Consider the following 11871-nt stretch of genomic DNA (forward strand, 5'->3'; position numbering starts at 1 on the left):
AGACATATTGCTATTGTGAAACTAATATGGTGCTATATTTATATTTTTATGAAAATAAAGTGTTATATATATTTTTGTTATTTAATTATATAAATCCGTGGTCCTAAACCGATCCAATCCGTATTTAAATAGATTGGTTCGGATTGGTTCCATGATTTAAACGGATTGGATTGGTTCCAATTTTTCAGGATCCGTAGATAACGGATTGGTTCTGGTTTTATTCCAATCCGGACCATGCTCACCCCTAATATCACAATAATAATGCTTTCGCCATAAGAATGAATATGAAAAATTACATATTTCAATTTAAAGAAAATAATAATAATAATTTTATTTGTATTATTAACAAATAATTAATAAAAAATAATTAAATCTTATACTATAGAAAATAAAATTATAATAAAAAGGCAAATTACATCGATAGTTTTTACATTTATTCATAGTGTCATTTTGATCTTTCTTAGACTTTTAATTGTTTCAATTTTGACATTTAATTTTAGATTTTATATCATTTTTTTATAACTTGATTTTATATCTTTTTGGTTTAATTGATAATACCTTTAATATTTTTTTACGGAAAATGATCACTAAATTAGTTGAGGTTAACCCACAAAGTTAAGAAAATTTATAATTTTATCTCTAAAAACATAACACATACCACTTATATATGTATTTTTTTTATGAAAAATAGTCACTAAATTAATTGAGATTAAATCACTAAGTCGAAAAAATTTATAATTTTATCCTTAAAAATATGAGACATGTATTTTTTTTTTATTTAAAATGTTAACAAATGTAATCATTTTAGACTACGGCCTTTTTTGACAACATATAGAAGTGGGTTGGCTTTTTGACTTTTTAGCTTTTTTGGCTATTTTAGCCTGTGCTTAAAAGTTTGGTTTGGGAATGGTTTTTTGGCCTTTTGACTTTTTTAAATTTTTTTGTGAGAGAAGAATATAATGATTATGGGTTGGATGTGATATTTTGTTTGTTATGGCTAAAATAGTCTATTTTATTTTTTGTGGCTAAAATAGCCAAAAAAAACCCAAACCATGGCTTCTCAAACGAAACCATATGGGTTCGTTTGGCAAGAAGAGTTTGGGGCTTTTTTGACTATTTTAGTCACAAAAGACAAAATAGGTTATTTTAGTCACAAAAAACAAAACATCACATCCAACCCATAATCATTACACTCTTCTCTCACAAAAAAAGTCAAAAAAGTCAAAAAATCAAAAAATTCTTCCCAAATCAAGCTTTTTAGCCCAGGCTAAAATAGTCAAAAAAAGCCAAAAAATAAAAAAGTCCACTTCCCAAACGGAGGCTATGGATATTATTTACTAAAAAAAAATTATAAAGCTCAACAGTTTTTTAGAATTATTTGAGAAATTGATTAAAATTTATTTTTTTATTCTTTTAAAAAAATAAAAAAATAAAGGAATAATATAACTTAAAATGAAATAAAAATAAATTTTTAACTTTTAAATTTTTCAAATTACGCCTTAATGATAACTTAACCAGAAAATATAAAAATTAGTCCCACCGACCGTCCATCTAATTTTCATTATGTGATCATTTTTTAATCGGCGAAGTGACCGTAACCTGACAGGTCGGATAGAGAGAGAAAAAGATACAGATAACTCAGACACAGACACAGAGAGAAAACAGAGCGGAGAGAAGAGAGAGAGAGAAGTTTCTCCCCCCTTCTGAGTTCCCACCTATCTCTACCAAATTTTCTCTCCGATTCCCGGAAAATCTTTCACTACTGCTTGGTCAGAATATTCGATTGTATTTATATGTTTCATCTCTGCTTGGTCAGAATATTCGATTGTATTTTGTTTTGACTCATTCGATTCAAAGAAAAGAAAACGCGGCATGTTAGGTTCAGAAGACAATGATCCCAACGGCGACAACAAGTCGTCGTCGTCCTTCGATCTCCCCTCCTCCGTTGCTTGCTCGATTTGCCTCGATTTGGTCACCGATAATGGGGACAGGTCCAGAGCCAAGCTTCAATGCGGCCACGAGTTCCATCTCGGTGATTAAACTCCTCCCTAAAATTTCTTCTTCATTGTTGTTTTTTTTGAGAAATTGATTGTTTCTCAGCTGAAATTTTGAATTGAGTTGTGTTTGGTTGTGTCTCTGATTTTTTTCTTTTTCTTTTCTTCTTATATTGAAGACGACCTAATGTCGAAGTGATTGTGTTTTTGTTAAAAAAAAAAACAAAACGGATGCCTTGTTTGGGGGAGTATCCGTGTAAATTCATCTGTTTGATATCTGATTAAGGTTTTAGTAATAGTTGCATGGTCTCTGGGTGGATTTGAACATCTTTGTGGAGTTGAATATCAATTCTAGATATGTAAACACAAGCTTGAAAACTTGGAAGAGATTGATGAAAAATCCCCGATGTGGTTGGACAATTGGTAATTTTTTCAGAAAGGTAATTGGTGTTTAAGATTTAGATGGTGAGCTGAGCACAACTTGGAAAAACCTAGGATTGATCCATTTGGTGAGGATATAATTGTATTAACTTAGATGGTTTAGTGAAGTAGGGATTCTCTTTCTTTTGCATTTTGGTTACAAGTGGAAGCCAGGTCAGATGGTTTGATCTTATGTGTTGGTTACAAATGGTTAGCGCCAAAAACATTGTGCTTGAAGTAGTGATTAGACATGATTGACAAAAAGGACTTATGCAATTTTCTCCTAACATTTCGAATTAGACTTTCTGGAGTTTAAGTTGTGGCAGGGAGAAGGCGTAATGACTTTGGTTTACTGTGTTGATGGGATGTCAAATTGAGCAAAGTGGTTTTGTTATTTTTATAGTGGGATGATGGTTTGTGGAATTTTTTTATTTTTTATTTTTTGATTGGCACTGGGGTGTCCAGATCAACGTCCGATCACATTAGACTAAGATAAGGTGTCATGTGATGCTAATTAGTTAAACTACTAGATTGGACAATAGCATTCATGTAACTGGGGAGCTGCATGGGTTGACAAGACCTCAACTGTATTGAGTTTTGTTGCAGCAATGAGTAATCTTTGTTTATGCAAGTAGTTGTAGTGTAGAAATTTTCTTTTAATAGTTGGTGAATTGATGATAGATTTAATCAGTTTAGGATTGGTTAGAACCAAGATGCCTAGAGGATTATATTACTCCTCCTGTCAAGTGTTAGATGTTGACAGAAGTATGAAAATTTCTTTAGGCCAGTGATATTTGTCAGAAAGCCTTACGTCAGTCCCATGTCATTAATGAGAAAGATCATAATTTGAAGAGACAAACTTTCTTTAGGGTTGAAGGGTCAATTGAAGCAACTCTTTCTCTCTCTCATCGATTTATGGGTGCCACTTTCAAATTCAGACTTTTCAAATTCAATTGAAGCAACTCAATCTCTCTTTTCTGCACATAACTTTTCTTGGGGGACAAACTCAAAGAAAGGCAAGCTTAGCAACACTATCAAAATCATCTAATGCAGGCCTCGGCAACTTTGCGACTGAAAGTAAATTCTTCAAAGACTAGCTCCAAGATAATGATTATGAACAATCTTACGTTTTGTTTAGGAGAATTTGACTCATGCAAAAACAGTCCCTTTTTAAGTGAACAAATTTTGTGAGAAAAATTTGCTAATCCAAATGCAACCCCTGAATTTTGACTTGTAAGAAATCTGTAATAAATTTGCGGATTTCAAGGAATATATATACTCAAGTCGCATGCTATGTAGGTTGTGTAAATGACTATAAATCTACCATGTCTTGCAAAGAAATTTTCCAATTATGAAACTGAAAAGTTCTTTTTATGAACTCAAGTTGGCTCCATTCTTTGCTGCAAAATTAAGAGCTCTTTGTAGATAATCTGCAACTTGGAGATTATGTTCCTTAATCCAAACTGGTGTAAATACCTGTAGTGTGTACAACTTTGTCTAATAATTAGATTACCTTAAATGATGCAAAAATAGCTTAAACGCACTTTATAGAAAAGTGCATTACTTGTAAACCCTTACGCATTCCTTGGTATGAAACTTTTACTTTACTTCTAACTGCATCACAAACTAATCGCAATAATGATAGGGAGGTCCATGGGTCAGCTTCAGTACTTTATCTGTCTACACACATACACACAATACACCTCTCTTGGATTTGGCATAAATTATTAGAAGAAAGCAACAAAACAGTCACTAATATAAGAAACTTTTATTAAATCCAAGTGAGATGCTAGTACTCGTAATCCTGTTACTCTAAAGTTTCTCAGATTTTCAATGCTATGCTCGTTCAATGTTTTGTCAAACACTTCACTTTCTAGAACCTGCTTGTTTTCATTGATTTCACTGAGTTGCTGCTGGGCATGATTTTTTTTAATTTGTCAAAGCATGTGGTTGCAAGAAATATAATGAATATTGATTATGAGAGATAGTTCATACAAATCCTATGGAGCTTCTCGTACAAGGAGTAGGGGTGTAAAATGTCTCAAGTTATTCACAAGTAGCTAAAGCAAGGCTTATTAGGAGCTCTTGAAGGCTCATTCCTTGCCCTGGTCAACCTCACACAAGCTGGACCTCCTAGCTTGTTAATAAGCATCAGTGTTCTATGACTCACCAGCTCTTTAGACTCAATGTCAATAGAGCTTATAAATGTAGATCATTCTGTGATCACTACAATTGTCTTTCCTAAAATCAAAAGAGGCTTATACATGATGTAATTAGGAACATTATTAGGGGCATCTTTTATCCTCCATTCACTCTCTAACTAAACAGCCTAGTATCTTCAAATGATAAGCTTTTTACCGGATCATAGAATAGAGAATCTGTCCTTTCAAATAAGTTTAGACAACAGCTCTTTAATAATTGCATTCTATAGTCCTAAGCCACCTATAGGCACTTCTGACAAGGAATGACAACGGGCCGGGGCGGGTCCGGGGACCACACTCCCCGTCCCCGATCCCCGAAGGTTCAAATATCTCCGTCCCCGTCCCCAATCCCCGGCGGGGAAACTCATCACCCCCCCATCCCCGTCCCCAACGGGGATCGGGTTTCCCCGACCTCAAAAAATCCCCGAGATTTTTTTAATTTTTTTTAATTTTGTTCAAGAACAACAAATCAACATAGTAGATCTGAGAACCAACAATCGTCATCAACAGATTTAAATTAAAAAAAAAAAATTAATCTGAAAAAAAAAATATATGTTTTCATCATCATTAACAGATTTAAATTAAAAAAAAAATCTGAAAAAAAAAACAGATGTACCAACAATCAGATCAAAGCGAGAGAGAGAGAGAGAGAGAGAGAGAGAGAGAGAGAAAACAGATCTGAGAGACCGTGGCTGTGGCGAGATTGATGGTGGCTGTGGCGGTGGGTTCGGTGGTGGTGAGAGAGAGACAGACCTTCTGCGGTGGTGGTGGTGGCGGTAGCGGCGGCCATGAAGAATAGAGAGACAAAGTGGAGAGAGAGAAAGAAACCGACGTGAGGGGAAGAGAGAGAGAGAGAGGGTGTCGGGGCCAACGGTGGTGGTGGGACACGGCGACTGTGAGAGTGAGAGAGTTGAGAGAGAAGAACGAGAGAGTGATAGAGTTAAGAGAGAGAGTGAGAGAGAAGCGCGACAAAGTGAGAGAGTTGAGAGAGAGAGAGAGTGAGTGAGTTAGACCGATATAATGATGCACTATTACACTAGATATTTATTATAATACAACTAAACACCAACATAGGTATTAGCGGGGAAATTTCGGAGCGAGGCCGGGGCTCAGGAGCCTATTCCGGTTCCCGGCCCGAAAATTATCGGGGATGTATTTTTCAATACCGGCCCTGGCCCTATGGGGAATAATTTTCGGGAAAAATCCTATTTATCGGGACGGGGTGGTCCGGGTCCCCGTCGGGCCGGATTCATATTGTCATCCCTACTTCTGACCAGGCAATTTTTACAATAATTATTATTTTTTAAGTAAAATATACACCAATGTTCCAATTATGAATTGAACCTTGTGCCTTCCTATTTGCTGGTAGCAGGAGATACCGCTGAAGCTAATGGCTAGTGGTGTTTTCAGATAGATTATTCCCATCAAACAAGCCTTGTTGAGCTAGAGAAATTTGTTTTCTTATAAAATGGAATTTTAATGTGGCTGGCCAACCTTCAGTTCTGGTAAGGCTCCCAGTCAATGAGACTGACTTTTTTTTTTTTTTGTCCCTTTCTTTTACTTTGTAATACTCGAGTCTTTACGTCCTTACTGATCTTAAGTTCAACAAGTGAACTTCATTAGATGGAGAGTATTGATGCCATCCATGCATTATCACATTCAAGTTTTGGTTGCGCTTTGCATTTACATACCTAAAGTCTTTAATATTGCCACCTAAGTCTGCATTTTAAACAGTGTTTTAAAAAGTCCTAGGTGCATCGAGGCGCCAAGGTCACCTGGAGCCTAAGCCCTGAGGCGCGAGGCGAGGCGCAAGTTATAGAAGTTAAGTAAAATATTAATAAAGCACAATTTTCTACATAAACAAATATTTAATATGTATATTATTAATTTTTTTAATAAAAAGAAAAAAAAATTAATTTTTAATATATATATATTTTTTTTATTTATTATATTTTTTAAATAATGTGTTTTAATTAATTTTTTATTTTATTTTATTTTATATACATGTGTTTATTTTTATTTTGCATAAGTATATTTTTATTTTATATACATTTGTTTATTTTTAAATAATTAATGTATTTTATTTTACATATTATCTATAAGTATATTAGATATTATATAATAGGTATTGTATTACATTATATATATAAATCAATTATATTTTATATATTATAAGTATGTTGTATATTATATAATAGGTATTATATATATATAAATCAATTATATTTTATATATTATAAGTATATTGTATATTATATATTATATATTAGATATTATATAATATTATATATATATATATATATGAATAGAAGATAAGGGAGAGACAGAAGAAAGAGAGAGAGATAGATCGTCAGCGCGAGAGAGAAGACGAGAGAGAGATTGCGATCGCGATCGCGAACAAGACAGGAGAGAAAGAGAGAGATCGCGATCGCGAGAGGGAAGGCGACAGAGAGAGAGCAAGACAAAAGCGAGAAGAAGACAACGAAAGGAAGAAGAGGAGAAGAATCGAACCAGAGGAGAAGAGAAGAATCGAACCAGGAAAAAAAATAAATAAATAAAACAGGGTATAACAGAACCAGAAGAGAAGAGAAGAATAGTCGAAACAGAAGAGAAGAGAACCAGAGAAGAGAGAAGAGAAGAAGAGAGAGAGGAGAAGAGAACCTGTGTTTTTGCTCTGTTGACCCACGTTTGTATCATTTTATGATGTAAATGAGATGTTATCCCATGTGGGTATCCACACAGTAAACAAATGGGGGCTGCTGAAGTGAAAAACATTTGAAGCGCATGAAGCGCACGCCTCAGGCTTTATAATAAAGCGCGCGCTTCGTCGCCTAAGCTGCGCCTCGCCCATGTCGCCTCGCCTCGCCATGCTTGAGGCGCAAGGCTGTGCTTCATCTCGCCTTGGGCTTAGGCGCGCGCCTAAGCGCGCTTTTTAAAACATTGATTTTACATGTTTTACTAGTAGTACCATGTGAATGGGGAAAATCATTTATGCATATATATATTTTTTCCGTATTGTTTTAATGATACTAGCATATTTGTATTTTCAATATTCTGTATTCTATGTAGATTGCATCGGTTCAGCATTCAATATGAAAGGAGCAATGCAATGCCCAAATTGTCGTAAGGTTGAGAGAGGTCGATGGTTATATGCAAGTGGCTCTGCATGTTCATTTCCTGAGTTTAGCATGGACGAATGGATTCCTGATGAGGATCCTTATGAGTTAAGTTATTCTGAAATGGTGAGTGCAAGGCCTGTTTTTACCTCTCCTTTTTCGTTTTCGTTTTCATTTTTTATGTTTGGGTGGAGGGTGGATGTGCTTAAGCCAAACTTTTATATTATGGAATATTGAGCCCTGATGGCCAGGCAAATACGTACTTTAGTATATAAAATGAAAGACTTATATTATGAATTTTATTTTGTTACAGAACTCGTACTGGGTTGAGCCAAACCTAGGAAGACCTTTTTACTAGACCTTGCCCAAATATGAATAGGTACAAGTTTGCCATGATTGAAGCAGGAGCAATATTGAGACACTGAACTTGCATCCTTAAAGATATCACACGCACCTCTAAAGTTTGTATTATTATCATTATTTTTATTATTACCCCTCCCAGGCGCCAATTACTGAGTACTAAACTGGGCATACTTATTTTTATTTTTATTATTGGATCAAAATGTGTCTGGTTGTTTCAAAACCTTTAAGAGAGCTTTATAAAAGGAGGTTTGCAGCTAGAGAAACCCAATTAAATCCAATGAGTCATGCAATTACCCAATTGTACAAACAACTGAACAATGTATAGTGACTGTCGTGAGTTTCCCCTTGAACAAAATATACATCTATGGAGACAAGCTCTAGTTATGTTTCCAACCACATTTGAAAAACTAAAAGCAAATTAATTGCGGTTTCTTATATTTTATTGCAGCCGCTTAGCGTTCATTGGTGTCCGTTCAGTGGATTGGCACGAGTGCACTCATCTTTTGAGTAAGCCAAATTTCTGAATATTGTCTTACACAGGAGTTCTTTTTTTTCACTACAGTTTCATCAATCTGTTTTATAGTTTTTGCTTCTTTCACATTCAGGTTGCAGTGATTGTAAATTACATCTAATCATATAAGTCTACTACCTAAGGTAGAAAGGGAGGGAGGTGTTGGGAGTTGAACTCTTAACCTGATGAGCACCCTTTCAAGGCCCTAACCAATGGGTTAATGGGCTTGCTCATGCTTATGGAGGTCTCTTGCCTAGTGCATTTTGGTTGGCCTACTTGTATGAAAAATCACTATGGGTTGATTGAAATGCTTATGTTGATGATGATTACTGGTACTTCTGCATTTAATATGTTTCAGTTAACAAGCATGTGATCCTGAAGGAATTTCAGCCCAATTTTTCAGTTTTGTAACTCATCCAAATAAGTAGCATTGCTTTAATTTGGTTGCCTACTCACTGCGAGGTTGTGAAACTCTAGATGTTGCCTGCAGCTTCATTGGAGTTACATCCCACTCTTGTTGGCTTTACCGAAAAATGTTTTCAAGAAAATTTCCTGAAAACATCCTATTTTCAGGAAACTTTTTAAAACTCTATTAGATTTTCTTTGAAAATTCAGGTGCACAAGAAAAGGTAAACAATTTGAAAAGATTTTATCCTAACTTATACATTGTTTTCATTTCTGAATGAAAACTAAATACAAACAAAAACGATGAAACAATACCACAGACCCTTATTCGAGGAATCTTGTTGAAAGCACGAATCATTGCTCAAACAAGTATAATAGTCTTTTCCACAATTCATCATTATTGCTATCTAACATTTACATTATTTCAGGGAAGTGGAACCGCCATCAACAACATGTAAGAATTTTGTTTTGATTCTTGATTGAAAATTCAGTGGTCCCCAAGCAACCCAATGTAATCGAAAAATGTTCTTGGTGCAGATCATAACTTACAGAGACAACATGCTTTATTTGCTGAACATACAGCAGCATCACCCGTGGCTCATTCATATGTTGCATACTTCAGGCCTCTTCCACCGGCTTCCTCAAACACAAATGAGAGTGAAGATCCCAACTTCAATCATCACTGGAATGGCATATCTGGACACAATGAGATCTTTACTGCCCACGGTTTTCCAGTGATTGATGTTCAATATCAGACTTGGGGTCATCATTCCCATCCTTTCTCCACAAGCAGCGCTCATAGTAACAGCACCGATCAGGCTTCAGTTCCTCCTCCAACTCTGAGATCTTCCAGGGGTGAATATGATGCTATGACAAGATCTGGGTCATTTGCGCATCCATTTCCTTATGGTCATGGGTAAGTTGTTTTTGCTAAATGCTGAGGCAACATATAGGATTTTTGATTTCTTCATTGCATTGAACGTGGCTTGTGAACCTATTATTGGTTCTTATCTCAGTGATGGTGCGAAGTCAACACTTTATTGAATGCAGTATCTCTTTCACCCCTCAAATAGATTTTTGGTTTTTGTGAAGCACACTTCTGAAATAAAAAAAGAACAAAAAAAAAAAAAAATGAAAGAACAAAGGGTGATGACAGGCTGCAAATTACACTCCTTTTCTTTGTAGTTTGGTCTGCAAAGAATTGTAGAATGTAGTACTGTACTCCTATGAAGTTCATCTTAATATTTGGAGCATTCTATGATGATTCTGATGCTAAATATGGATGCCCATGTTCATTTTCATGGATTTGTTGTTAAAGGTGCTGTCTCATTCTTCTCATCAATTGTTCATTCTGGCAGAAACAATCGGCCTCACGAAAGAATACAAACTTCTCATGCCATTCATCATCAGCAACATCTGAGCAATCCCACAGGCATACCTTCACCTGCCATTCCTGGTGTCAGGAGATTCAATGGCCCGAGGGGCTTGCCACCACTGGTGCCACCAACCTCTCAATCTGATCACACTGGAGGCTTTTTTATCTTCCCCCCTCCTCCAGGCTCATCGGGCCAAAACCTCCATGAAGCAGAAAATTCGTTGCTGAATCGGATCCACGTATGGGAAAGAGACCGTTCATCTCATCTCCCCGTTAACTCATTTGACAGGGACTCTGGTCGGGGTTCATTTCATCACCCTGCCAGTGGCTCTGATTCTGGCAACAGTTCTGCAAGCTTTTGGCATAATAGGCACTGATCTTGAAAGAGACTCATTTGCTCGCCTATTTGCAGGAATCTATTAAGCCTATTTATCCCGGCTATCTGAATATAAACAACTGGAACCAGGAAATTTGTATGAGAACAGAAATATAACAATATTTGGTTTCTGTAAATTTTGACAAGACCCACCTTGTCATATATATTGCCCGAGAAACTGTAAAAACTGTTTTGGGAAAACTTGAAATGGGTGATCAGTGTGGTTGAGATAGACTTTCCTACATTCTTGGGAGCTTAATGCAGGATATGGCAACCTTTCAAAGGGGTTAGATTTGGGCCAAAACACCTATTTCGGATTTGGATGACTTCAATTTGGAAGGGCTCATGATCAAAACTCACATTGAGTTATTGTTTAAACTTCTGATTTTGCCATTTTTTGTTGTTTTTGAAAGTGTTTTTTTATTATTTATTATTACTTCAACCAGGAGTTTTTGATTTTTTGTTTTCTGCTTTTATATAGAGAAAAAGCAAAGAGATATATAATAGGTATAAATCAAAGAAACAATATGTACAAAATTAACTGCCAGGCTTCATGGTAGCTCTTGATGATGGTTGTTTTGGCATACACTCACTATTTTTGGTATCTTTTTTCTCTCTCGTCTTAGCATTCATTTGGGAATTGATTATGTAGTTAAAATAGTCACAAAAAGATAAAAGATAAAATAGGTTAAAAAATTAATAAGATAAAATGTTATATTTAAATTATAATTATTTTTTTTTATTCTTATAAAAGTCAAAAAAAAATCAAAAAATTCATTATAAATAAGACTATTTAGTCTCAGGTTAAAATAATTAAAAAAAATTAAAAAGTTAAAAAGTCAATTCAAATCTCAAATAAACCCTTATTATTTCATGTTTTATTAGTAATAGGGTTATTTTGTTTTAAGAATTGCAGGTCTCTATGTTTTCTTTCATCTACTAAAACAATTTTTACCTTTTGTTGTTAATGCTAAGTTGGTGAGTTTGGCACTGTACAATGTTACAAGGTGTGCTACAAAATTATACTATAGTAAATTGTGTATTTTATTTATTTTAGCTGATGTAATTTTGAAGTAAATTAAGAAATTGAAGTTTTTTTAGAGAAGAATA

The 11871-nt window shown here is 35.0% G+C and overlaps 1 protein-coding gene across 2 annotated transcripts; it reads left to right on the plus strand.

Moving 5' to 3' along the window:
* Nucleotides 1–1512: 1512 nt before the first annotated feature.
* Nucleotides 1513–10993, plus strand: RFI2 (RING/U-box superfamily protein). Of its 2 annotated transcripts, XM_028244405.2 has the most exons (6): nt 1513–2032; nt 7685–7857; nt 8543–8601; nt 9439–9464; nt 9548–9926; nt 10369–10993. In XM_028244405.2, exons 1-6 carry the CDS (start codon nt 1873–1875, stop codon nt 10760–10762), a joined length of 1191 nt encoding a protein of 396 aa, XP_028100206.2. In that variant the 5' UTR covers nt 1513–1872; the 3' UTR covers nt 10763–10993. The 2 variants fall into 2 exon arrangements, with proteins under 2 accessions (XP_028100206.2, XP_082760386.1); XM_082904260.1 differs by lacking the exon at nt 7685–7857 and having other exon boundaries at nt 1591–2032.
* Nucleotides 10994–11871: the final 878 nt, after the last annotated feature.

The sequence above is a fragment of the Camellia sinensis genome, chromosome 14 (genome assembly GCF_055761805.1).
Source record: "Camellia sinensis isolate YWXY chromosome 14, ASM5576180v1, whole genome shotgun sequence".
Lineage (NCBI taxonomy): Eukaryota > Viridiplantae > Streptophyta > Magnoliopsida > Ericales > Theaceae > Camellia > Camellia sinensis.

Bases quoted from the DNA above. Each gene is read 5' to 3' on its own strand.
- RFI2 (XM_028244405.2), top strand. From the start codon at position 1,873: ATGTTAGGTTCAGAAGACAATGATCCCAACGGCGACAACAAGTCGTCG. The intron at 2,033-7,684 runs GTGATTAAACTC...TATTCTATGTAG, and splicing joins CGGCCACGAGTTCCATCTCG to ATTGCATCGGTTCAGCATTC. The intron at 8,602-9,438 runs GTAAGCCAAATT...ACATTATTTCAG, and splicing joins CGAGTGCACTCATCTTTTGA to GGAAGTGGAACCGCCATCAA.